Source organism: Phocoena phocoena, chromosome 11 (genome assembly GCF_963924675.1).
Source record: "Phocoena phocoena chromosome 11, mPhoPho1.1, whole genome shotgun sequence".
Taxonomy (NCBI): domain Eukaryota; kingdom Metazoa; phylum Chordata; class Mammalia; order Artiodactyla; family Phocoenidae; genus Phocoena; species Phocoena phocoena.
Genome location: NC_089229.1, coordinates 90,003,473 through 90,030,367, shown reverse-complemented (window position 1 = coordinate 90,030,367; position 26,895 = coordinate 90,003,473). Strand labels below are relative to the sequence as shown.

General features: G+C 40.7%; 1 protein-coding gene and 1 non-coding gene across 2 annotated transcripts in view; both read left to right on the top strand.

Moving 5' to 3' along the window:
• The first annotated feature begins 4,809 nt into the window (after window positions 1-4,809).
• DERA (deoxyribose-phosphate aldolase) overlaps window positions 4,810-26,895 on the top strand; it is an 86,492-nt gene continuing 64,406 nt past the window's right edge. The window contains exons 1-6 of the mRNA XM_065888205.1: window positions 4,810-4,865; window positions 6,704-6,810; window positions 16,539-16,636; window positions 17,768-17,915; window positions 21,412-21,507; window positions 23,710-23,844. Coding sequence (XP_065744277.1) covers window positions 4,810-4,865; window positions 6,704-6,810; window positions 16,539-16,636; window positions 17,768-17,915; window positions 21,412-21,507; window positions 23,710-23,844 — 640 coding nt within the window. The remainder of the gene's footprint in view (window positions 4,866-6,703; window positions 6,811-16,538; window positions 16,637-17,767; window positions 17,916-21,411; window positions 21,508-23,709; window positions 23,845-26,895) is intronic.
• LOC136131707 (U6 spliceosomal RNA) lies at window positions 19,792-19,895 on the top strand. The gene has a single exon (XR_010656433.1). It is a non-coding gene; the product is annotated as a U6 spliceosomal RNA (small nuclear RNA).

Genomic DNA, 26,895 nt, shown 5'->3' with positions numbered 1-26,895 from the left:
GGAAAGGGGCAGGGGATCTCTCTGGGGCCTTTTTTATCAAAGTGGTTTTTATTTTCTTTTTTTTATTTCCCCGGTACGCGGGCCTCTCACTGTCGTGGCCTCTCCCGTTGCGGAGCACAGGCTCCGGACGCGCAGGCTCAGCGGCCATGGCTCACGGGCCCAGCCGCTCCGCGGCATGTGGGATCTTCCCGGACCGGGGCACGAACCCGTGTCCCCTGCATCGGCAGGCGGACTCTCAACCACTGCGCCACCAGGGAAGCCCTGGGGCCTTTTTTATAAGGGCAGTAATCCCATTCATGAGGGCTCCATCCTCATGACCTGTTCACCTCCTAGGGGCCTCAACCTCCAAATACAATTACTTTGGGAGTTAGGTTTCAACATATGAATCAGGGTAGAGGGAGGGCACAAACTTGCAGAGCTAGCAGGGCATAATATATACAGTAAAGTGTTCTAATCATAAATGTATTGTTTAGTTTTTAGATACCTATATAAGTGAGTTTCAGTGTAATTTGATTTATACATTTGTATTAGTGGAATGTCAGATATTTACATTTTAAAGTTTGAGAAGAAAAAAATAGTTCTTAGTCTGCCACTTTGTACTTGTGAAGCAGTTTGCTATTACAAGCTTTTCATATTGGTTTCTGTATGTTATTTATTGCTATAAAGTAAATTACTGTAAAACTTAATGACCTAAAACAACAATAAACATTTATCATGTCACACAGTTTCTGTGGGTCAGAAATTTGGGAGTGGTTTAGTTGTGTGGTTCTGGCGTGGGGTCTCTCATGAGGTTGCAGTCGAGTTATCAGCCCAGGCTGCAGTCACCTGCAGGTTTGACTGGACCTGGGGTTCCACTTCCAAAGCGTCTCCCTCCAGTGTTTGCAGTTAGTGTTGGCAACTGGTGAGAGCCCTCAGTTCTTGGCCACGTGGACCTCTCCTTAGGGCTGCTTGAGTGTCCTTATGACATGGCCTCTGACTTCTCCTAGATCCTAGATAGTAAGGCAAAAGCCTCAATGCGTTTTGTTACCAATTGTTGGAAGTCACACACTGATATTTCTACAGTATCTTGTTGGTCACACAGGTCAGTCCTATTCATTGTGGAAGGAGCTTGAATATCAGGAGATAAGAATCACAGAGGGTGATTTTGGAGGCTGACTATATTGGCTTCCTTTATTCATTGTGTTATTTATTTAGCTTGTTTTTGTATATAGTTTTTTTTTTTTTTAAGATTTCAAATATTCCAAAAAGTAGAAGTTCTAATATAAAGAACACCCATATATACCAATCACCTAGACTTAAGAGCTGCTAATAATTTGCTGTGTACTTTGGCAGTTTTTTTTCTGAAACATTTTAAATTAAAAGTACAGACATCGTGACATTTCATTTATAGTTTTTGCATCTTTAAGAAATAAAGGTATTTTCTTGCAATACCATAATACCATTGTGACAATAACAAGATTTTTTAAAAATTTACTTATTATTTATTTATTTTTATTTTTGGCTACGTTGGGTTTTCGTCGCTGCATGCGGGCTTTCTCTCGTTGAGGCGAGCGGGGGCTACCCTTTGTTGCGGTGCCCGGGCTTCTCACTGCGGTGGCTTCTCTTGTTGTGGAGTGCGGGCTCTAGGCAGGTGGGCTTCAGTAGTTGTGGCTCGCGGGCTCTAGAGTGCAAGCTCGGTAGTTGTGGCGCACGGGCTTAGTTGCTCTGTGGCATGTGGGATCTTCCCAGACAAGGGATCGAACCTGTGTCCCCTGCATTGGCAGGCGGATTCTTAATCACTGCACCACCAGGGAAGTCCAGACAATAACCAAATTTGAAATAATTTCTTGATATCCTGTAATACCAAGTACACATTTAAATTTCCTTGGTTGTCCCCTTAGGGTATTTTATAGCTGGTTTGTTCAAGCCAGGATCCAAAGAAGGACCGTGCATTATATTCAATTGTTGTATTTGTCTCCCTTAATCTGGAACACCCCTTTTTTTTTTAACTGCCGTGAGTTCGATGATACCGGGTTACCTGACCTGTAGATTGCCCCAACTTCTAGATGTATCTGATTGTTTCCTCATGATGTCGTCTAACTTATTTCTCTATCTTCTGTATTTTCTTTAATTTGGAAGTTATATCTTGTGTTAGTCTGGCTTCTCTAGAAAAAAAGAACCAATAATAGATAAATGGATAGATATCTAGATCAATAGATAGATAGTTATATACATACACACACACACACACACACACACACATATATATATATATATAGAGAGAGAGAGAGATATTGATTGATTGATTTATTATAAGGATTGGCTCATGTGATTTTAGAGGCTGAGAGGTCCAGTACCTGCAGTTGGCAAGCTGGAGACCCAGGAGAGCTTATGGTGTACTTCCAGTCCAAGTCCAAGTCCAGAGCTAGGAGAATACTGATGTCTCAACTCCAAGACAGTCAGGTAGAGAAAGAGAATTCTTTGTTAATCAGCCTTTTATTCTATTCAGGTTTTCAATAGATCGGATGAGCCCACCCACCTTGGGGAGGGCAATATGCATTACTCAGTCTTTAAGTGTCGAGCCCATCCATAAACACCCTCACAAGACATGTCCAGAAATAATGTTTAACCACATATCCGGGCACCTTGCAGCCCAGTCAAGTTGACACATAAAATTAACCATCACATATCTAAAACTTGATTAGATTCAGATTAACAGTTCTGATAAGAGTACTGCATAAGTGGTGCTGTTTATTTCATTTTATATCATATGAGGCACAAAACAAGGCCTGATTTGGATTTTGATAGGGGTGACCTAGCATTCAAACTAAATACTTCTGATCGTGAAAAGGGGCACTATAAATACTTAAAATGGTATGATTGAAAAATATTTATTGATTAACAAATTGTTTTTATTTTTTGGTGGGCCTTCTATTCAAGAGAAAATAACTATTCAAAGACTTGTAAAAAATTCATCCTAAAGGAAAATATATTCACGTGCATCAAAATAAAAAATGTATTCCTATTAATTTTTCAGCATTATAAAATAACGTAGGTTGAATTATTACTCAGCTTTAATTAGTTTCTTAGCTGTATCATCTCTGATGTGCCATTGGTAGTTTTTTGAAGAATAGTTTTTTTCAGTTTCTTAAAGTATTAAAACGGTCAGCAATGTTTTCAAACTTTCCTTTTATATTTCTTAACTTTGAAAGCCTTGACACCTTCAATTGATTTTTCTTTGTGGAACATAATATTTTTTTTTTTTTTTTTTGCGGTACGCGGGCCTCTCACTGTTGTGGCCTCTCCCATTGCGGAGCACAGGCTCCGGACGCGCAGGCTCAGCGGCCACGGCTCACGGGCCCAGCCGCTCCGCGGCATGTGGGATCTTCCCGGACCGGGGCACGAACCCGTGTCCCCTGCATCGGCAGGTGGACTCTCAACCACTGCGCCACCAGGGAAGCCCGGAACATAATATTTTTAATTGACAAAATATTTACAAATGCTGAAGGTACTCGGTAAACTTAGAACACATTCTGTAAATGGAGAGTATTCTCAATTCTCATGGGTTTTTGTATTGAAATGTGTAAATATTTCAGCACAAGTAGTTTCACCGTTAATGTACTTTGCTCCATTCTGAGGCAAAATAATATATATTTTTATAAGACAAAACTGGTCAAATAAGCTGTCTCAGTTTATGATTCTTTTGAAGGTTTTGTTAAGTTTGTATACTGTAACATCACAGGCCCTCTCAGTTTCGTTTCTGTGACATTGTGATTTATAGTAAGAAATACATATTTAGTGTTCATCCTTCCTCGGCACAGAGCTCCTAAACCCTTCAGATTTCCTATGATGAGAGCTATAAAGGTGTCTGGTTATGGCAACGATGTGGTTTTTGGGCCTTACCTAAGCGTGGGGCCTGGTTGCCTAGAGAACCAGCCACTGATGAGGTTGTTGGAACTTTCTCTGCCACCCCTTAACTGACCTGTGGGTTAGGGAGAGGGGCTGGAGGTTGAGTTCGATCGCATATCATGGCTAGTGATGTAATCAATCATGCCTGTGTAATGAAGCCTCCATAAAACCCCAAAAGGGTTAGGGTTTGGAGAACTTACGGCTTGGTGAACATGTGGTGATTCAGGGAGTCATTCTCTTAGAGAGGACTTGGAAGCTCTTTGCCCTTTCCCCCGCCTTTCATGTAGTTGTTTGCATCTCTTTCATGTAGTTGTTTCAGTTATATCCTTTTATAATAAACTGCTAATCTAGTATTCCTGTGAACTGGTCTAGCAAATTAATCGAATCCACGGAGGGGGTTGTTGGAACCTCCAGTGGTAGGTCAGAAACACAGGTGGTAACCTGGACTTGCATCTAGGTCTAAAGTGGGGGGGAGGTAGGGGGTTGGGCAGTCTTGTGGGACTGAGCCCTTAACCTGGGGAATCTGATGATAATATCTCTGGGTAGATAGTGTCAGAACTGAGTTGAATTGTAGGACATCCAGCTGGCGTCTGGAGCATTGTGGTAGTGTAGGAAACCCCTTCTCCCCACATTGGAATTAGGTGTAGAACCCTTAAGTTCTTTACAGTACAGAAAGTAAATGTATGCAGTTTAAAATAGGAGCTTAGAGTAGCCAGTCTCCAAAGATGGACTAGGTCTCCGGGATTGATGTCTTTGTGTCGTCCTCTGCTGCATTGATCCAGGCTCACCCAAGACTCTAACTATAGAAGGTGACAGAAATGATAATAGCTGCTGTATGACTGGGGAGCCCTCAGCTGCTCTGTGAGAAGTTCAGCTGCCCTGTTGGAAATGGCACGTGGAGAGGGGGACGTTCGGACCGACATGGAGGTGTCCCGGCAGAGCCCAGTCTCCTGCCGCTCCTCTGAGGCACCGGACATGTGAGTGCAGCCATCTCGCGTGTTTCAGACTCATCATCACCTGGTGGCCGCCACACGAGATCTCAAGTGAGAGCAGTAGAACTGCCCAGCTGAGCCCCAGTCAACCAACAGAATCCGGATAAATAGTAAAAGGCTTGCTGTTTTTCGGCATGACATTTTGTGGTGGTTTGTTACATAGGGATAGATGGTAAGCAAAACAGCTAAGTCGAGATATTCCAAAGTACAATTTTAGAATTTTAAAATTCAACCTGTACGCTAGTTGAAATCTCATTTAATTTGTCCAAGTCCTCTCATTTGTAGAGGGATAAATTTCAGTGTCTTCCTGTTTGCAATATTTACAAACAGTTGTCAACAATAGTTGTAGTTCACTAAGTTTCAAAAGCTGGAGGCTTTGGGTGTTTTATTTATTTAATAAGTGTTTTTAAAAAAAGATTTTTCGACTGATATTGAAAAAAAAAAGTAAAGCCAACATTTAAAGGTCTCATTTATAAAATAGTTCAAGACTTGTGTATGTCAGCTTAGGCTGATTGACAAAATGGTTCTTCCTCTTCAAACAGTCAAATGTTCCTAATAATCAACTGATGATAACCAGCAGAGAGATAGTGCACACTGCCAGGAAGAAGTATTTATTTTTAATTAAACATCAGCTTTCTCACAAAGATCAGGTAGTTCACTTATTCTGTGTATATATAAAATATTTAAAATTTGACAGCTATAGCTTGTGTTTTGATTGTTAGACTATGGAAGCTTATTTGGATGAAATTATAAGTTAGGTGTCTGTCACAACCAGATTCAAGTGTATTTCTGCTCCCTGGGTTTCTTAATAAGAACATTGTTTTTATTGTGATGCTGTACTCCAACAAAATTTGCATCTGTGTCATCTCTGCAAAATCAAGTAATTATTTGTTCAGTGCTAACCTCTTTAACTGAATTTACATCGGCAGTCACAATAATGTCAGGTGTTTTACCTTCAACGAATAGATTTCTGAAATTTTTTTCTTTGATTTAATGTTAGGTTTTTAAAAATAAGCCAGTATTTAAATTAATTTAACTCATTTTTCTCTTTAAAGCACCCATGACTTATATAAAACTTATATTGTTTAGTTGTTTGTGAAATTCTTCTGCTTCTGGAGCCAACAAATTAATAACTACTGCTTTTCTTCTTGTACATACAGTAGAATTTTGGTTGTGAAAACAGGCACTATTTAGAGTACTCATTTTATCTCAATGAAAAGTCATGCTTCAGAGTTTTATGTAACTGTATCTTCTGAGGCTTCTGTTAAATTGCCATCTTTAAGCACAGGCTTCTTAACTGCTAATTTTTTATGTAAATGTGAATGTTATTTAGCAGATTCGGGTCTTGTAGAGGTACGCTGGCCTATGATAGATGTTCAAAAGCATTTTGTGTAAATTATAGATCATACTTTTCCAAGAGATGGAAATCCAGAATTTAATTTTTCATTAAGCATTTTTTTTTTTTTTTTTGGCTGCAGCACGCTTGAGGGATCTTAGTTCCCTGACCAGGGATTGAACTCGGGCACTCGGCAGTGAAAACGTGGAGTCCTAGCCACTGGACTGCCAGGGAATTCCCTAAACATACTTTTCTGAGTTCATTGTTGCTGATAGATTTTTTTTTTTTCCAAAATAAAAAAGCCTAACCCCAAATGCATACTTTCAGGCTTACAGAATATAAAAATGATAAAAGCAATGCTTTCAGTTTGCTGTCCTTCAGGAATCTAGAGGTCCCCTACACATATGCCGTGGTCGCCTAACCTACAGGTTCTCTTACTTCTCATGCCCTGCTGACTGCTGGCATGGTGCGTCTGTGTCTCTTGCAGGCTTGGGCTCAGGCCAGGGCCCAAGCAGCTGGTATGTTCAGAGGCACAACGTCATGCATATTTCTCCCACCACCACCCAAGACTGGAGGGCGCCGCCAGTATTGCACGTACCTGTCCTCATCAACGGATGTCCAGAATGCTGGTAGTGTTAGCTTTGTAATGGCTGGAAGAAGGGTGGGGGAAAGAGTGAAGTTTTGGCCTCTACAGAGTGACCCACATGTCCAACTGAGATCTCTTCACTGCTCTTGTCTCTCACACACTTTTACTGGTGATGGTGGTAGAAGCTGGAGTCTACCAAACCCATGCTGGTTTGTCTTAAGGTTTGTTAAAAAACAAAATATACGGGACAAATGCTAAACCAGGTGGGACAGGGGGTGTACCCTGGGCATGTCCTGGGTGAACTAGGATGATGTGGTTCCCCTGGTGAGGACCAGTATGTATGTATATGTTTATCTGTCTCTTCTCATTAGAGAAAGCTCTGTGAGAGTAAGGGTTGGTTTGTTCATCCGCTGCTGAATCCACAGAGCCTACGTCAGTGATGGCACCATCGTGGGTACTCCTTTGATGTTAGTTGAATGAATGAATAAATGTAATTCGTAGCCAGAATTGCATTTAGCAAGCTTCCCATGAAGAAAGTCCCTTGTCTGTCTCTTATCTTACGTATGAGCTGTTGACTTTGGGATGGAGACCCCCGTAGACTTTGTAAGTAGGCCTAGAGCCATCTAGTCTGGAAATGCTGGGGTCCTGTGCACCTTGAGCCTGGACCAGAAGGGGAAGGTGATCCTGGGGAAAGTCTGTACTCTTGGCGTAAGGATACCTACGGGGAAGGGCACTGCTATGGGCGGGCCAGAGCAGAGCAGGCTCTCTAGAGTGTGGGCCCGTCTTGCCCAGGTGTGATGTTTGGTATCATATAGGATTCATGTAATAATCAGCTTCTGTCTGGTGGCCCACGGTGCTAAGGTTTTGGTGATCTTTTCTATGGGAGCAGTAACAGTGGCATCTGGTATTATCATTTCTGCCTGGCACTGTGCCGTTGTGTCAGGCTGGCCTTGTGGAAGATCTCTGTGGCCAAGGATTGGTCGTGAAAAGTTGGGTGGGGTAAAATGCCCCAGGGAGACATTACACATGCCTATGCCTGGGCTACAGCAGCAGCCGTCTTACTGGTCTACCTACTCTTGTCTCCCTCCCTTTCCACCTGTCCTGCACACTGCTACCTGGCAGTGCCTCTTAATTCCAAAGAGTTAAGTATATTTTGTTTTTACTGCTCGATAAGGTAATGCATGCTCTTTGTAAAAAGTTTAAAGTATTATGTAAATGAAAGTAGAAATCTTAATGTAATTCTACCTCTGAAGAGAAACACTTTTGTCAACTTGGTATACATTCAATTATTTTTTTGCACGTATACCAACAGATATATGTTTTGTACTTTTGGGTTTTTTTAAACATTTTTAATTTAAAAAATCACTGCTGTGCAGGTTACTTATTTTCACTTAGTAAAGAATCATAATCAGTTTTCCGTGACAGTACTTACTGATCTACCTCATTCTTTTTAATGGCTGGATCATATTCTGTATTATGGATTTGCTGTGTTTCATTGAGCTGATCATAGATCTTGGTGTCATTTGCAGCAATACTACCATAAATACCTTTTCATATTTGCATTTGCATACTCGTGTAAGCATTTCTATGGGACATATACTGTATGCCGATTAATTTTTAGTAAATACTTCTTTAATTCTGTTACAGCCCGGTTTGGAAATTTTCAGTGGCTCTGATCAGTTTTAGGATAAAGTCTAGAGCAGTGCTGTCTAATAGAAATATAATGTGCAACACAAAGTAATCAAAAATCTTCTAGTATGCATGTTGTAAAAAGTAGAAACAGGTGAACATAATTTTAATAACACTTTATTTAACCAAACATGTCCCACATATTATCATTTCAATTCAGTATGTAGTCAGTATCAAAACATAGCTAAAATGATACTTTACATGCCTTTTTTGTACTAAATCTTTGAAATCTGCTGTGTATTTTGTACGTAAAGCACATCTCAACTTTGATGATCCACATTTCAAGTTCTCGAAGAGTTGCATGTGGCCAGTGGCTACTGATGGGCTAGCACAGATCTAGACTCCTTAGCCTGGTACTTAAGGAGCCTTACAGGTAAGCCACTGTCAATCAAATAGAGCCAACCTGCATTTGTTCCTGATATTCCTGTTACCCGCAAACCTCTTGTACTTCCTCTATATTTTTCGTGAAGCCTGCCCATCACTCGGGCAGGGTTTCTCAACCTTGGCATTATTGACACTTGGGCTCAGATAATTCTTTATTGTGGAAGGTGGTACCATCAGTCCTGTGCATTGTAGGAAGTTTACCAGCACTTCTGGCCTCTGCTCACTAGATGCAAGCGGCAGTTTCCCACCCGAAGCTGTGACAACCAAAAATGCCTCCAGGTTGAGGGCCATACTTCAGGGCCAATTTCAAATCTCTGCTTATCCATGAAGGGTTTTTTTCTGGCCAACTGGATGAGCCTACTCTAAGCTACCCTTCATCTGAACTTGCCTTATTGTCCAGCCAGTGTGGTAAGTATGTTATAGGGAAAAATCATTTAGTGGTCAAGTTTGAGAAGTGCTGGATTAAAGAAAATTCCAGAGGTTTCTTAAATATGGGCTTTCTCGTAGAGTTTATAAGCTACTGTACCTTCTGCATCTCCAGGAAAAGCTTTCCCATCTAGCATGTCCCGAACTTATTGATCATTGTCATAGACATTTATCCTTTTCTGCTCTTCAACAACCAACTCACATCCTCTTATTGTTGGGAGATCTCCTAGTATGTAGACTCGGTTGGGTCTACTACAGAGGAAGGAGTAGATCTTTCCTCTCCTACCGGGCCCCGCAGTCACGCATGGGTCAAGTACCGGATGTGTTTATATGGACTCGGGGCCCCGAGTGAGTTCAAGATGGCAGTGGTGTCCGGCAGCAGCTGCTCGTGGCATCTTGGCCAGACTGTTGCTCTTAAACGCTGGCATTATTCTTCCAGCTTTTGGCTCTCTTTGGTTCCTGTCTGTTTTCTGATCTTGTTCTTCTCTTCTCCATTATCTGAGTTCGTAATATCCTTCCCTTTTTGTTTCAGTCAACAAAGTCAGTTTTCATCATTTTTCAACTGAAAGATTCCTAACTGATGGAACCTGTGGGATCAGTTGGGAGCCGCTGGTTGAAAGCATTGCTTTTTGCTCTCATGTGTGGACTTACATTTTGTATTATTCACTTCCTTTCCTCCCCAAGCTTTTTCAGGAGAGGAACAACCTATTTACTGCCACTGCGTTCCTCACACCGTTTAGCACAGTGCCTGTACTGAGGAAACGCTAAGTGGAGAGGCTGTAGGACTTGCACGTGGGCACTTCGTTCCACCAAGGATTTATGCTCGTCTAGCTGCGCAACTGCAGCCACCAACTGCTGCTAAGCTTTTGAGGCTGATAACCAAGTGATTATGGGCATCCTGGGAACAAGTGGAGCTGAAGTAGCCAACTGAGGACTGGACCAAACAGTGTTTTAGGTGCCACAGTAAACGGTTGGGTTCTCCTTTCAGTGTCCAGAGTCACCTGCTGACAGTAGCTAATGAATCGAGGAGTATGATTGACAGAAGTAGGCAGCTGATTACCAAAGAGCAGCAATAGTTGAGAAATGGCTGATGTCTCAAGGAGGGATGAAGGATAAAAAGAAAGTGAGGAAGCTTTAAAATCCTGATGTGGCACTGCTGTGCAAAGCCCGGTGCAGGTGTGCACACACCTTGTCACGTGAACCCGAACTACCTTCCGCTCTGATGAGGTATTCTGAGAGAGCGGCATAACCCGTGTAGCTGGGGATGCAAGACCGCCTGATGGAAGAGGACTGTAAGCAGGGGATAGACAAGACTGGTGCAGAGGAAACCAATCGGCAGATCAAGCTGGCCTTCAACTTGGTGCCAGCGGTCTAACAGAAGTATTTCAGAGGGTGTAGTAAACTCATCACTCACCTGGGCTTGGCTTGGTAACCTGAAGAATGGTCTGGCTGGTAAATGTATGTGGGTCGGGACTTAGAGATTTAGGAGCAGAGGTGCTGTGGGGAGATATCATAGTAGCAGGGCTTTGTGGGCTGTGGCCATATATGCTGCTAGGTTGCTGCTGTTTTAGTTTCTGGACTGTCCGTCTGGATTCTAAGGACTGTGCTTACACAGTAGAATGTTAGAATCTAGAGTTGGCTAATGCCCAGTGGGGACATGGATGCCTGGAGGGCTCACCCAGGGTTTACTGGATGCTAGACTAGACCTTGGGAAGAAGACTCATTCCAGACCCCACCTGCTGGAAAGGATGAGGCTCCCAGCACAGTCTCTGTCTTGTATCTTTATGGCTTAGGACCTGGGCAAGGCTGAGTCTCCTCACTTATGTAAACTGAATATCTTCTTAGCTTGGCTGGATCGGGCATATATTGACCTTCAGGGCTCCTTTTTTTTTTTTTTTTTTTTTTAACAAAGATAACCAGGGCTAAGTTTGAAAGACTAGACATGATGAAGTTGATACTTCACCAGTTTCAGTGCCTGAGGTAAAAGATAAATTTCCTGTGATGCAAGGGGTTTATTGAGCACCTATTTCTGTGCTAGGCACTTGTAACTGATTCCTGGGAAGTTGCAAATTAGAATTGAAAATAAACAACACAGAAATAATAGACATCTGGGTGCCTACAGTAGGAAGGGGTTCTCAGTAATAGACTCTGGGATTAAAAATGTACTGCACAAGAAAGGGGTGGGGTGGGAGGAATTGGGAGACTGGGATTGACACATATACATTATTGATACTATGTATAAAATAGACAACTGATGGGAACGTACTGTATAGCACAGGGAACTCTACCTCATGCACTGTGGTAACCTAAACGGGAGGGAAGTCCAAAAGGGAGGTCGATATCTGTATGTGTATGGCTGATTCATTGTGTTCGTGCAGTGGAGGCTAACACAACTTTGTAAAGCAACCATACTCCAATAGAAATTAATAAAAAAAAATGTACTGCGCAAGTGCATACGAAGAAATGACTGGAGACAACACTACGGCAGAAATTTGGATGGTACAATTAAATGTAAAAACCCAGAAAGAATGAGAAGTAAAAACACAGGAAGTTTAGTTTTTCTTTTCCAAATTTGGGCAAGTCTCTAATGAATTATCACAATTGATTTTTCTCCTTTGAGAACAAAGGTGAAATCAAAATACAACATAAACCTCCGTTCGTGGAGTTGTCATTGGTATTACACGTTTTAGGAATATTGTACAGAAGTACAGGAATGTCCCTGCAGACAAACGGAGGTGATGGAAAGGCTATGAAGTACATTTGCAGGGAAAATGATCTCTGTCCCCACTGAGACTTAAATAGGAAAAATAAGAATCATAAAAAATTGTGAGAGGAGTATTTGAGAACAAATTTATAACTGAAAGGAGGGCCTGAAAGCCGCCAAAATGGCATACTAAGAGGAACACTGGGATTTTCTTCTCGGGAGAGTTTTCGGAAAGGAGTATCATCACCTTCCAATTGTGGCTTCGCGTCTGTTCTCCCCAAAGGCCCGTGTACTCGAAACCCCTCCTGGCCCCGTAAGAGAAGCTTCTATGATCCTGATGAGATTGTGTGCCTTAGAATCACTTCTCCTGGAAAAAAAGACGCTAAAGGGTACTCAAATAAAATATTAAAAATGGTGAAGGACATAACAAAGGCCAGTCAGTCCTTTCTTTTCCCCAGACCCCATTATAGGAGAACAGGGTTATTTGATGAAATTAAGGAGTAGCAAATTAAGTGCTAATAAAATGGGATAGTCACTTATATAATTCATTACCATGGGAGATCATGGAGGCAAATTCTGTGGCTGGATTAACTATGGGGCTGGATGATTTTATGACCACTAAAGATATTTTTAGCCGTGATACTGTGGGAGAAGTAATCCTGTTCCATTCTCCCAGAGATGGTTTGCAGGGACCTCTCTGTCAAGTGGTGTCTGAAACGTGTGAGAGCAGGCCTCGTGGGTTCTAACCTTTGGTGAGGAGTTGTACTAAAAATTAGTTTTTAAGGGGAATGTCCTCAGGTATTACATTCCTGTCTCTGTCCCAACTTCTCTTGTGGAGATCCAAAAGCCTTTAATTAGAAGCAATTGGGGTACAGAGTTTCATTATACAAGATGAGGAGTTCCTGGAGATCTTTTGTATAGCAGTGTGACTGTAGTTAACAGTGCTCTGTTGTATACTTTAAATTTGCTAAGAGTAGATCTTAAATGTTCTCAGCATACATAAAAAACAAAAAGAAAAAAGGATACAGAAAATGTGTGAAGCAATAGATAATGTTAATTAGCTCGACTGTGGTGATTATTTCACAGTGTGTACATTTATCAGGACATACACCTTAAATATTTACTATTTTTATTTGTCAACTATACCTCAGCCAGGCTGGGGGGAAAAGTAAGCAGTAAAAAAAAAAAAAAAAAAAAAAAAGCAGCAATTTGGAAAGACATCGCCCAGATCATTTCTGGTCTTTGGGAACCCTTAGTTTATTTCTTGAATGCCACCCGTGCGTCAGGTACCTTGCTTGGAGTTTTAAAAATCTGTTGGGAATATGAACATCTGGACAAATCAGTGCCATTCAGAAGGCACTAAAAAGATGGACTGTAAGTATTGAAAGCATGGAAGCACAAAGAAGCAAAGGAATAGCTCAACCTGTGTAGTTCAGGGAAGGTTCACAGAGAAGGTGGCAAATGAATTGTCAGGATAACGGAGGGCATGCGGAGGGAGCAAACAGCACACACAGGTCCAGAGACAGAACACGATGTGATGTGTCAGTGAGCTCCCAGGAGTTTAGGAAGGCTGTGCCTCAGGGTTAGGCGGGGTGGAGAGGGAGAAAATGGCACGTGAGGGAGGATGGAGCCTGATGGTGAAGAGTCCGGGGATGGCCTGAGACCTCCCTCCTGCAGCAGGGCCTGGGGGTGGGGAGGGGAGCTTCTAGGAGGTGTCATGTGACTGATTAAGGACCACCCCTCAAAGCCTTGCCCTACCGCCTAGGCTTCCCTCTTTTGGCCACTGTCAGCAGTGGCTTGGCGGTCAGACTTGTATTTCACGCCACTCCTTACTTCAGTAATTTTGACTGTTGGCAGGGAAACAATCTTTACCAGGAACCTAATCACCATTATTAGTTTGTTTGTTTGTTTTTTGCGGTACGCGGGCCTCTCACTGTTGTGGCCTCTCCCGTTGCGGAGCACAGGCTCCGGAAGTGCAGGCTCAGCGGCCATGGCTCACGGGCCCAGCCGCTCCGCGGCATGTGGGATCTTCCCGGACCGGAGCGCGAACCCGTTTCCCCTGCATTGGCAGGCGGACTCTCAACCACTGCGCCACCAGGGAAGCCCGATTATTAGTAGTTTTTTTTAAAAAAAAAAGCCTCTCCAGCCTTTGGGTAGAGAGGGCTTGTTACAGGTCTTAGATAAATTGGGATGAGTCTAGCATGTCTGCCTGGTCTGACTCTCTTGGGCTCTACCTAGACCCAAACCAGTCTTTGGGTGGAGAAGAAGAGGCAGATTTCATGTCCCTGACCGTAGACTCCCATTTCCTCTGTGAAGCTGGGTCAGCAGACAAGCTGGAAAACATACAGTGTCTTCAAGGAGCAGATGGATTCAAACATTAAAAATCTGTTTTGTTACAAGATTTTGACTAACAGAATAATTTAACCAGAAAAAAAGCGCTCAAACTTTGTTCCTTCTTCAGTGATATTTATTTATTTTATTTTTAATTTTTAAAATTCTTTTTTTTTTTTTTGGCCACACTGCGCAGCTTGTGGGATCTCAGTTCCTTGACCAGGGATTGAACCTGGGCCATGGCAGTGAAAGCTGGGAATCCTAACCACTAGACCACCGGGGAACTCCCATTCTTCAGTGATACAAGAATATCATTATTAATCACTCAGACTCTAATTTGGAATTTCTATACCGTTAATATTGATAAGAAGAATTGAATGAAAATGAGAGAATATCTTTTGTAGAAACTGGTTTTCTTGGTGGTCTTATCTTTGAGGTGGATGCAAATACTTTATTACTATTATGATATGTGTTGTTCCATAGTACAGTATGCATTCAGCAGTTTTCTCCATCACGTTATAAAGAATTGTGTAATTGTGACATGAATTACATGTCATGTCTAATGAATCACCTTTCCCACAGCAGTTTTTTTTTTTTTCTTTTTTTAAATTATTTATTTATTTTTGGCTGCATTGGGTCTTTGCTGCGGTGCGCGGGCTTCTCATTGCAGTGGCTTCTCTTGTTGCGGAGCACGAGCTCTAGGCAGGCGGTCTTCAGTAGCTGTGGCTCACGGGCTCTAGAGCGTGGGCTCAGTAGTTGTGGCGCACGGGCTTAGTTGCTGTACGGCATGTGGGATCTTCCTAGACCAGCGCTCGGACCCGTGTCCCCTGCATTGGCAGACGGATTCTTAATCACTATGCCACCAGGGAAGCCCCCCACAGCAGTCTTTTAAGGCTCTTTTAAGATGATTCTTCAGGAACGTGAGGTTGCTAGAGAGATACAGAAATGAGTTTAGTTATAGAAGATAAATGGGTGTGTGTCCAGTTTACCATGAGGAGGCCACTTTTGTTATAGAGTGTCTGGGTGAAGTTGAAATGCACATGCACCAGACACTGTGTTTGGTGTTAGACACGCAAAGACGGATACGATCATGGCTCACATTGTAATAAGTACAAGAGACAATTTTACGACTCCTTGACGAAATACAGGCTCTGTAGTAGAGGTCTACCCAAATGTTAGTTCTATCTGGGGAGCAGGCAGTGGTTTCACAAAAGCTAACATTTAGGCTGGGTTTAAAATAGAAATTACAGTCAACCAGAAGAGGATGGAGGGTGGAATACAGGTAGGAGAGAGCATTTCAAAACAGAAGAACAGAGATGTTTCCTGGAATTTAGAACAGCTTGTTTTTTCTTTTCCCTCTTCTGACTTTTGTTATGTCAGTGCATTAATTTCTTTTTATTTTTAAATAAATTTATTTATTTTTGGCTGAGTTGGGTCTGTTGTTGTGAGCGGGCTTTCTGTAGTTGCAGCGAGCCGGGACTACTCTTCGTTGCTGTGTTCGGGCTTTTCATTACGGTGGCTACTCTTGTTGCGGAGCACGGGCTCCAGGCGCGCGGGCTTCAGTAGCTGTGGCTCACGGGCTTTAGAGCGCAGGCTCAGTAGTTGTGGCGCATGGGCTTAGTTGCTCCGCGGCATGTGGGATCTTCCCGGACCAGGGTTCGAACCCATGTCCCCTGCCTTGGCAGGTGGATTCTTAACCACTGCGCCACCAGGGAAGCCCCAGTGCACTAATTTCTAATACACTTTGAAAAATTCTCCTTTGAGGCAAGAATGGGCTGTATCCTATCAGCATCTAGTAGTTATTAATTTTATCAGCAAGGATTCCTTTAACCCCCAATATTAATTCACCTATGTGTTTATTAACCATTCATTCTCCTGGACTGGACACTCACAAATAAGTCTCTGCTGGCAGAAGTGAGGCCCATGGCATGAGTAGCACATTTTCCTCCGTTGTTAGACATATCTGTGTAATGAATCAGTACAGGTTCTCCTAGTTCCAAATGTACTTGATTTTACACCAAGTAGGCCTTTTCATGGCTGGACTTCCTTCAACGAGGTTAGTTATTTGTAGTTCAGCAAAAAAGAAATATAAGGCTTAAAAGAGCTTTGCTACTTGGTGATAAGTCTGTCCTTTCAAGGACCATGTAAAAGCAGGTGAATATGTTTAATAAAACTTTTAAAGTGTTGTTCTTTTGCCTTTAGACCTTAGCTGGATCTCCAAAATACAAGTGAATCAACCGGCAGTTCTGAGGCGTGCAGAACAAATCCAGGCCCGCAGACCCGTGAAAAAGGAGTGGCAAGTAAGGGTTCTCCTTGAGAATTCTCTCCCTGTAGTTTACAGCCCTGGTCTCTTCCCTCAAGGCCACGAGATTGAATTTTGCTCAAGATGCATCTAAACTTAAAAGATTGCAGCTGTCCATGACTTATTTTAATAATTCATATATGATGATGATGGGTTGGAGAAAGATAACACATTTATCCAAACAAGTTAAAAATCTTATCACTCTTGAGTGGCAAAGCCACAAATGAATTTGAGGCATCTTTATTCATGAGTGAATTAAATGGCATATTTTGTCAGTGTATTTATTCAGTTTCTTAGACATACCTTCTTTGGTTGGCTTCTATTTTAATTTTAAAACCGTAACACCTAAACCTGGTGTGTCCGCTGTTGAGGCCCTGAGGTATGAGTTGACCTTCTTTGACCATCACGTTTACCATACTAATTAATTTTCCTAAATCATTTTTCAAAATTCGAAAAATGATGTTTCATAGAGTACTTGTGGTCAGCACATTCTTCAGTGTGTACCAACGAAAGATGTGCTATGTATGCATCTCAGGACTAAAAGGAATTCAGAGTTGATTTCACACGTGATGGAATCCTTTAGGATGACAGGTCACATTTTGCTCATCCTTAGAAATAATCTGATTGAAAAGGTAAAAGGAATTCGTCAGAATGAGTTGTGAAATATGAATATGGTTTAAAAATTATAATTGGATTAAATTGAAAAAAAAACCAAAAAACAAAGAAGATGGAGACTCTTTTTACAGTGTCTCATTTCAGACCCCAGGCTGGAGGTAAAATGTACGATAGAAACTCTTGTTCCCAAGTTCTCCCCTAGCGGGTGGCCCTCTGAGGCTCCTTGTGGATGAAATGGAAAAGTCACATGTGGGGAGACTTGATCTATTAGGGATTTCAATTTGGGTTACCTATGGGAGAAAAAACATTTATAAGCTATTTTCTCCCCTTTTATTTTATTCTATGTAACCTTCATCTTTTTGGTCACTCTTGAGCATATATCAGAACATATGCCTTAGAACAGCATAGACAAGAGATTTTAGCACCCATATGTGCCTAATGGTTCTTTACTAACTAACTGGGTTGGAGATTAATTATTTTTTCAAACCTTGTTTTTAACTTTTCTTCAAACCAGGCTGCTTGGCTCCTGAAAGCTGTTACCTTTATAGATCTTACTACACTTTCAGGCGATGACACATCTTCCAACATTCAAAGGCTCTGTTATAAAGCCAAGTATCCAATCCGGGAAGATCTCTTAAAAGCTTTAAATATGCACGATAAAGGTAATGTGTAGTCTGTCTGGTGTTTACCGTTTTTACAATAACAGTTACTAAATCTAAGAGGACTTAAGATTCAGCTGTTAAAATGATGGTAGCAATAAAATCCATGATAGAATTGTGTACATAGAGAAATAATTGAGATTCTTCTCTGAGAAACAGCAGAGGAAGAATCTGAGTCTCATTTTTAGGTCAGTTCTTTCCCATCATGGATTAAAGTTGCAAGTATTGAGTTTATTTTTCTTTCTAGTTCTTCAGTTTTGGAAGTTTTCTATCTAGTGACTCTCAAATACTGATTCTGATTCCCTAGCCACATATGAAAAAGCCAGTCTCATTACTTAATAATCACACCTCATACATAAAGTATTTTCTGTGAGTAAATGAAATGCTTTTGAGAATAAAATACAAATGGGATATATTGCAAGCTTGTATATTAGGTTAGATCTTTTGAAAAAAAGTTATACTCACTCTCTTCGAATACATGAAAGAAAAGACTTTCTAAAGTTGCCGTAAGTTTAGAACCTTAACATTTTAGAAATGAAGGAGATTTTAAGAGTCGATGCCCTTGTTTCTAAGTGAGGAAACTTGAGACCTGGAAGGCGAAGTGGTATTTCCAGGACAATGTGTGTTGTTACTCAATGGGCTTGTTTTAGGAATCAGATCTAAACCATGAAGGGATCCTTCATGGTTCCCAGGTGCCTGTCTATAATGAATGCAGCTAGAGATGCTGCATTGGCCCAATGCAGGTATTTTATCCCAAATAGTTTGTGGATAACTTATAGACCTAAACAAACCTACAGCTTTTGAAAAGTAGTATTTTTCTTTTGAGTTGACAGTAAAACACCTACCATTTATACCACTTTAAAGCAACAGCTTTATATGAGTCTTATGTTAATTGTTTTAGGGTGGCTATTTGATTTTTCAATTTAAGATCTTATTCCTCAAAATGAGGGCTTCAGATCCAGATTTTATTATTTTCTGCAAAAGAGGGAATAGAATTAGGTAAATGTCATTTTGCTAAACAGGTGTAACTTGTTTTATTGCACTTTGCAGATACTATGTGTTTTACAAATTGAAGGTTTATGGCAGCCCTGCGTTGAGCAAGTTTATCGGTGCTGTTTTTCCAACTGCATTTGCTCACTTCATGTCTCTGTCACATTCTGATAATTCTTGCAGTATTTCAGACTCTTTTTTTTGTTTTTGCGGTACGCGGGCCTCTCACTGTTGTGGCCTCTCCCGTTGCGGAGCACAGGCTCCAGACGCGCAGGCTCAGTGTCCACGGCCCACGGGCCTAGCTGCTCCGCGGCATGTGGGATCTTCCCGGACCGGGGCACGAACCCGTGTCCCCTGCATCGGCAGGTGGACTCCCAACCACTGTGCCACCAGGGAAGCCCCTCAGACTTTTTCATCATTGTTATATTTGTTATGGTGATCTGTGATCAGTGATGTTTGATGTTACCATTGTAATTCTTCGGCATTTTTTAGCAATAAAATATTTTTGAATTAAGGTATGTACTTGTTTTAGACATAATGCTATTTCACAGTTAATAGACTACGGTATAGTATAAACGTAACTTTTATATGCACTAGGAAACCAAAAAATTCCCGTGACTCACTTTATTGCGATATTCGCTTTATTGCGGTAGTCTGGAACTGAACCCACACTATCTCCAGGGTCTGCCTGTACTACCCTGTAAGGTTCACTTACATTTTTCTTCATCTGCTGTCCTGTTTGAATGCTGTAAAAACCTGGATTTTATTATCTGCATGAAATAAAACAGTTTCATTGGATCAAAGCCACCAAGTTTACTATTTAGGAATTTTTTTACAAATGGCACTATGTTAACCTCCAAGAACAATGTATCAAAAGTATTTTATTCCAGTGCTTGCTTTGGCAGCACATATACTAAAATTGGAACGATACAGAGATTAGGATGGCCCCTGTGCAAGGATGACACGCCAATTCGTGAAGCGTTGCATATTTTTTTTAAAAAAAGAGTTAAACATAGAACATGGCACCATAAAACTCCTAGAAGAGAGCATAGGCAAAATATTCTCTGACATAAATTGTACCAATGTTTTCTTAGGGCAGTCTCCCAAGGCAATAGAAATAAAAACAAAAATAGACAAATGGGACCTGATCAAACTTGCAGGCTTTTGCACAGCAAAAGAAACCATAGAAACAAAAACAACAACAACAAAAACAAAAACAAAAAGACAAGCTATGGAATGAGAGAAAATATTTGCAAATGATGCAACAGACAAGGGCTTAATCTCCAAGATATACAAACAGCTCATATAACTCAACAACAGAAAAACAAACAACCCAATTGAAAAATGGGCAGAAGACCTTAATAGACATTTCTCCAAAGAAGACATACAGGTGGCCAGTAGGCACATGAAAAGATGCACACCATCACTAATTATTAGAGAAATGCAAATCAGAACTACAATGAGGTTATCACCTCACACCAGTCAGAGTGGCCTTCTTCAAAAAGTCTACACATAACAAATGCTAGAGAGAGTGTGGAGAAAAGGGAACCCTCCTACACTGTTGGTGGGAATGTAAGTTGGTGCAGCCACTATGGAAAACAGTGTGGAGGTTCCTCAGAAAACTAAAAATAGAATTACTGTATGATCCGGCAATCCCACTCCTGGGCATATACCCAGACAAAACTATAATTCAAAAAGGTTCATGCATCCCTATGTTCATAGCAGCACTATTTACAATAACCAAAACATGGAAACAACCAAAATGTCCATTGACAGATGAATGGATAAAGAAGATGTGGTACATATACACAATGGAACACTACTCGCCATAAAAAAGAACAAAATAATGCCATTTGCAGCAACATGGATGCAGCTAGAGGTTATCATTCTAAGTTAGAAAGACAAATATTACGTGACATCACTTATATGTGGAATCTAAAATATGGCACAGATGAACCTATCTACAAGACAGAAACAGACTCACAGACATAGAGCACAGACTTGTGGGTGCCAAGGGGGAGGGGATGGGGGAGGGAAGGATTGGGAGTTTGGGATTAACAGATGTAAACTATTATATATAAGATGGATAAACAACAAGGTCCTACTTTATAACACAGGGAACTATATTTAATATCCTGTGATAAACCATAATGGAAAAGAATATTAAAAAAAAGAATGTCTAGATGTGTATAACCGAGTCACTTTGCTGTACAGCAGAGATGGGCACAACGTTGTAAGTCAACTCTACTTCAAGTAAAAAATATAATAAAATTAAAAAATACATATATTTTATTCCGTTACGGTGATGATGAGAAAATGATCCACGTTGTCAAGAGCCAGAAGGGAATGTGGAAAGTAAAAACCTTTTAATTTGTTGCAGCATCGTAGGGGAATTATTTTTTCTCTCATTTTGATTTCTGCCAATGTTGAAGTATAAATAATAATTAAAAGCATATTGTGTGACTTGAACTTCACATAAACTAGGCTGTTATGATTTCTTTCTTCATAGGCATTACTACAGCTGCCGTTTGTGTTTATCCTGCCCGGGTATGTGATGCAGTAAAAGCACTAAAGGCTGCAGGCTGTGATATCCCAGTGGCATCAGGTAAAATTTGTGGCTTCTGTTGTCGTTTAATCAACATGTTTCCCGTTCTTCAACTCAGACACTTTGGGGTAGTATCTCTGTAGTTTTATACTATGATTTTAATTAGTTTTATATATTTAATTGGCTGTATTTATCTATTATTTTCGTATTTATTAATTGCCTGTTGAGTAGCAGACGTTATATGTATTAATTCCTAAGAATATAGAACTGTATCTCTGTCCTTAAAGGAAACTTAGCTGTTTAGGGGGAATAGTCAAGTTTAAAAAAAAATTGTAACACAGGACATGTACTATTATTTATATGTAAAATATAACAATAAAGATATGCAGAAGGTACAGTTGTGACCCCGAGTGGGTAGTGACTTATTCTGCAGAGGTTGATGACTCTCATTGGGTAGGGGGATGCTTCACAGAGGAGATACTAAGACCCCTGCATTGGGTCTTAAGGTTAAGGAAGAGTTTAGAGAGTTGATAAGCTAAGGAATGGCGTTGTAGACAGAGGAACCAGCACATGTGAAGGTGCAGAAGCACAGTTCAGGGAACTGAAATGGGTTTCTAATTGTTGGATCCTAAAGTAGGACAAAGACAGCGCTTGGGAGTTGAAGCTGGAGAGGTAGATTGGGGTCAGATCCCATGGGGAAACCATACCAGGCCGTGGCATCTGGGTTTTATTTTGGTGACGGGGAAGATACCAAAAGATGTTAAGCAGAGACATACCATGATCCGCTTCATGACGTAGTTAAGGTAGGGGATGGTAGTGGACAAATTGCAGAGGGGTGAAATGGAGTTAGTTAGACTCATCACAGGCCACGTGGGAGATGATGAGAGCCACCCCCAAGCCTGAAAGATAAAGAAAAGAGAGTGTGTTCAAGAGTTTTTGACTTAAGATAGATGTAGGGACTTACCTGGTGGTCCAGTGCGTAAGAATCTGCGCTCCCAGTGCAGGGGGCCCAGGTTCGATCCCTGGTCAGGGAACTAGATCCCACATGCTGCAACACAAGGCAGCAAAGATCTGGCACGGCCAAATAAATAAATATTAAAAAAAAAAAAATTACTGACTTAAGATAGATGGAGTAGGAGAACGAGGCATGAGGGAGGGAAAAGTCTTACTAAAAGCTTCCCTGTATGTGTGTGTGTGTGTATTTACATATGGATAGATACATATAAAATTAGATTCTCCTTTTAAAAAGTATTAGAGGAATATCCTGGTGCTTTAAAGAAGGAAGCTAAAAAAATCATTATTTTATTAGGGATACATCAAAAGAAACAGACTATACAGTATTTATATACAACCTATTTGTGAAGATTCCCAGAGTATTTGTTAGCTAGCTACACCTTTACCAACCTTCATTTTTCATTAGCCTCAGTCAATTCAGCTTTTCCTTTATACAACAGGGAAACATGCTTTCCTCTAAGGTAACAGACCCAAGGAATTTAATAACATCAAGGAAACATGAAAGGTTATCTTTAGACACAGGAATGGAATTAATGATTAGCATGTTAAAAATGTTACTACTTTTTCCAAAGTGTCATTGTGTGTTTATTTTCCTTTTATTTATGCGTGGCCCTGCTCTTCCCAGTTTACCCCTGCCCCAGTTTTGTGGACGAATTAGGTGCTTTTCCATCGTGCAACATCTCCCGTTTATTCTCATCTGCTTGGCTGTTCACTTTAAAATGGGCAGTGGGAGGAACCTATATTACAGTTTGGTTACAACAGCTCTAAATGTAAATGAGTAAATCATGACAGTGATAGCCAACTTGGTCATGAGTAGGATCCAGAATTAACTAGTACCCATCAAGACAGGGCTGTAGCTACTATCTTATGACTTTCACTTTGACGATGACATATCTTCTTAATTGCTATTTACTTAAAGCACTCCCATGAGCATCTCTGTAGCAACTTAATCTCAGGTCTTCCAAAGGATATAGTACTAATATTTATCCTAACGTCAGTACTATATAAAATTGCACTCAGTTTCTTTACGCTTCACTTTGCAAGGTAGGCATGAAGTTCTGAAGTGTCATTCATGCTTTGGTCTAAATGCTAATTTTTTTGGTCTGAAATTCTTTGTTGAGATACTGACCAATTGAAATTTGTCTCCCTCCCTCCCTCTCTCCCTCCCTCCCTCTCTCCCTCCTTCCCTCTTTCCCTCCCTCACTACCTTCCTTCCTTTCTTTTTTTGTTTTCTTCTTTCTCTACTAGTGGCCACTGGCTTTCCAGCTGGGCAGACTCATTTAAAAACACGATTAGAAGAGATCAGATTGGCTGTGGAAGATGGAGCTTCAGAAATTGACGTGGTAATTAACAGGACCTTGGTGCTGACAGGCCAGTGGGAAGGTAAGTGCACACACATCCTTACCCGAGAGGGAGACTTGGTTCTTCCCTGGTCAGTCCCATGGCAAGGATCTGATAAGAGGTAGCATGGTGTGGAAGTCACTGTTCTAGATTACAAGTCCCTCGATCAGAGGGTGAATTGAGGAGAAAACTCGACCAAGATTGCGCATCCTGCCCACCTGCATGAACTTTTTAGATCCCTTTAGGCGATTAGTTATTTCCATGCAGTGGATTATTAACTTTTATTCTATTCTCTACTGTTTTGCTACTCAATACAAAAATCACTCCAGGCAAGTCTTTTATGCAGAGTTTATTTTAATATGATGGAGGAAGCTTTCCTTTTTTATGTTAATCTTTGTGGGTTTGGAGGATGTGGGATTATTAATTAGCCTGCTAAGTCTGTTTTTACTCCTGTTCTTGAACGTAGCTCCTCTGGGTATTATTACGTATTCACCTTCGAGATTCATGATTTACTATCGTGTCAATTACAATAGGGTATTTCCCATTCCAGTAACAAGCTATTATTTTTTTGATGGAATTGATTTTACCTCTGCCTTAAATGCATTTTGTATACTTAGAGATTGTTGATAGCTAAAATAAGTACAATTCTGTATTTCAGAAAAATCATTGTAACAAGTAGTTTAAGTAAAAATTTTTAACACAGTCATAGGATTAAGCCAGAATAACGTGTTGTCTCTTTAGATATGTGAATATCAAATAATTGGCGTATTTTATTCTAATTACAAAGGTTATACCTTCTCACTGTTAAAAACAAAAGTTCTGACCAGTAATAAAGAAGTGGATGTTCTACATAATCTCATCCTCTACAAATAACCCTTGATAACACTGCAGTGCACAACTCTGCAAACTTTTTTCTCTTCATATACACACGTGCAACTCCCATCCTTCTGTTAAGTTTAAAATCAAAATTTTTAAAAAGTGAAAAAATTAAAAATAGGACTATATTTAATGTATTTTTTCTTAACCTACCTATTGGTCTTGCCAGTATCTCATAGATATCTATGACTCTATCCATCAATCCATCTATCTCATCTTCTGTAAATTATAATTCCATTGTTTATCCATTAAGAAAAGATTCAGTCAGTGGTTTAAATGCTCAAGGATTTACTCTCTCACATGAAGTTGGGAAGTAGGTGTTTCAGGGGTGTTGTGAAATACAAAGTTCTTGGAGACCTGGACTACTTTTATCTTCCACTTCCAAAGAGTGTGGCTTCTGTCCTCATACTCAAGGGCAGTCCATTGTCTGTGATGGCTTTTGAAGCTCCAGCTTTTACATTCATCTCCCGGACAACAGGAAGTAGGGGCTTGTCGTGTCCCCAAATCTCACACACCATCTTTGCTCACACCTCATTGGCCCTAAGTGAGTTCCATGGCTAGGCTTGGCTGCAAGTGAAGCTGGAAAAGGTAGTCTTTTGGCTTGGAATATTAGCTACATTCCCATACATTCTTTTTTTTTTTTTTTAATTTATTTCTTTTTGGCTGCTCTGGGTCTTTGTTGCTGCATGCGGGTTTTCTCTAGTTGCTGCAAGCGGGGGCTACTCTTCATTGTGGTGTGCGAGCTTCTCACTGTGATGGCTTCTCTTGTTGCAGAGCACAGGCTCTAGGTGAGCGGGTTTCAGTAGTTGTGGCACACGGGCTCAGTAGTTGTGGCTCGTGGGCTCTAGAGCGCAGGCTCGCTAGTTGTGGCACATGGGCTTAGTTGCTCTGCAGCATGTGGGATCTTCCCGGACCAGGGCTCAAACCCGTGTCCCTTGCATTGGCAGGCAGATTCTCGACCACTGTGCCTCCAGGGAAGTCCCCCCCATACATTCTTAATATGTTAGATGGTGCACATTTCTGTGCCTTAATGGAAAGGAGTTGGCAGGGAAAGAGAGTGGGCTGCGTGAGCCAAACAGGTTGTGATCATAAAAAGCCTCACAGCAAAGGTTGAGGCAAAGCAACAATAACAACAGTGTTTAAATAAAAAGATTTATGAAGTCAAAAGGCACAGCTGTCTGGACAGCTATGAGGCAGGTCATCTCAGAGATTCCAGTAGCCCCTGGGAGCATCCCTGTATTCAAGGAGAATCCAGTCACACAGCAATTCTGAAGGATCTAGGAAAACAAATGTCAGGCCATTCCCATTGCCTGATGCTCCCATCTGTACTTACCAACATCTTTTAAGCCTTGCCAGGTTTAAATTCTTGACAGTTCACAAATATCTTTTTGTGCTTTTGATTTTTGATCCTTTTCTTATAGTTCATGTGTGCTTTGGGCAGTTGCAATCATTCTTAAATGGCTTATTTTAAGTAGATGTCCCTTGTCCCTGTATATTAATTCTGCTTGTCTGTTCCTTGTCATAGATTTCAGTTAAGATTTAAGGCCTAGAGTAAGAAAAAAATGAGTCAGCATAATAACTTAAATCTAGAAATAAACTCTATGTCATTTATTTGGATAAAAAACTGTATGTCCTTTATCTTTTATTAAGTAGTTACAGATATAGAAGTATAGTTTATATTATAACTTGTGCTCTTGTCTCTAGAATACTACTAATTGGAAAATAAAATACTATAGGAGATGAGATTTGATGTAATTGCCTTTCCCTTAATGAACTAGAAATGGTTGTTTTTAAGAACTGATAATTTCCCAATAACAGACATTCATGCAAAATATAATAACACATCTTTGTCCCAGACCATACTTTTCTATTAACTCTTTTTATGGTGTTAATAACCTCTTGACCCAAAACAAATTGAAAAGGAACATTTAATACTAGAAATTTAATTCTAACTAGAAAACTGCAAATGTCTTAGGCCTTTTTTCACTGCAGTGTTTTATCTTAATTTCAGTTTTCAATTTGATTACGTATTGTATTTTTTGGTGTCGTGTTTTATTATTAGCTCTTTACTAAAATATGAGCCTAACATTGATTTCTTGGAATTTGCTGATGGAAGCGTCTGTGAGGCTGTTCCACCTTCTAATCCAGGATCCTCTTCTCTGTGCACTGAGGTGTGTAGGACACTGGTTAAAGCACAAAAGAAAGAATCTTGTTTTC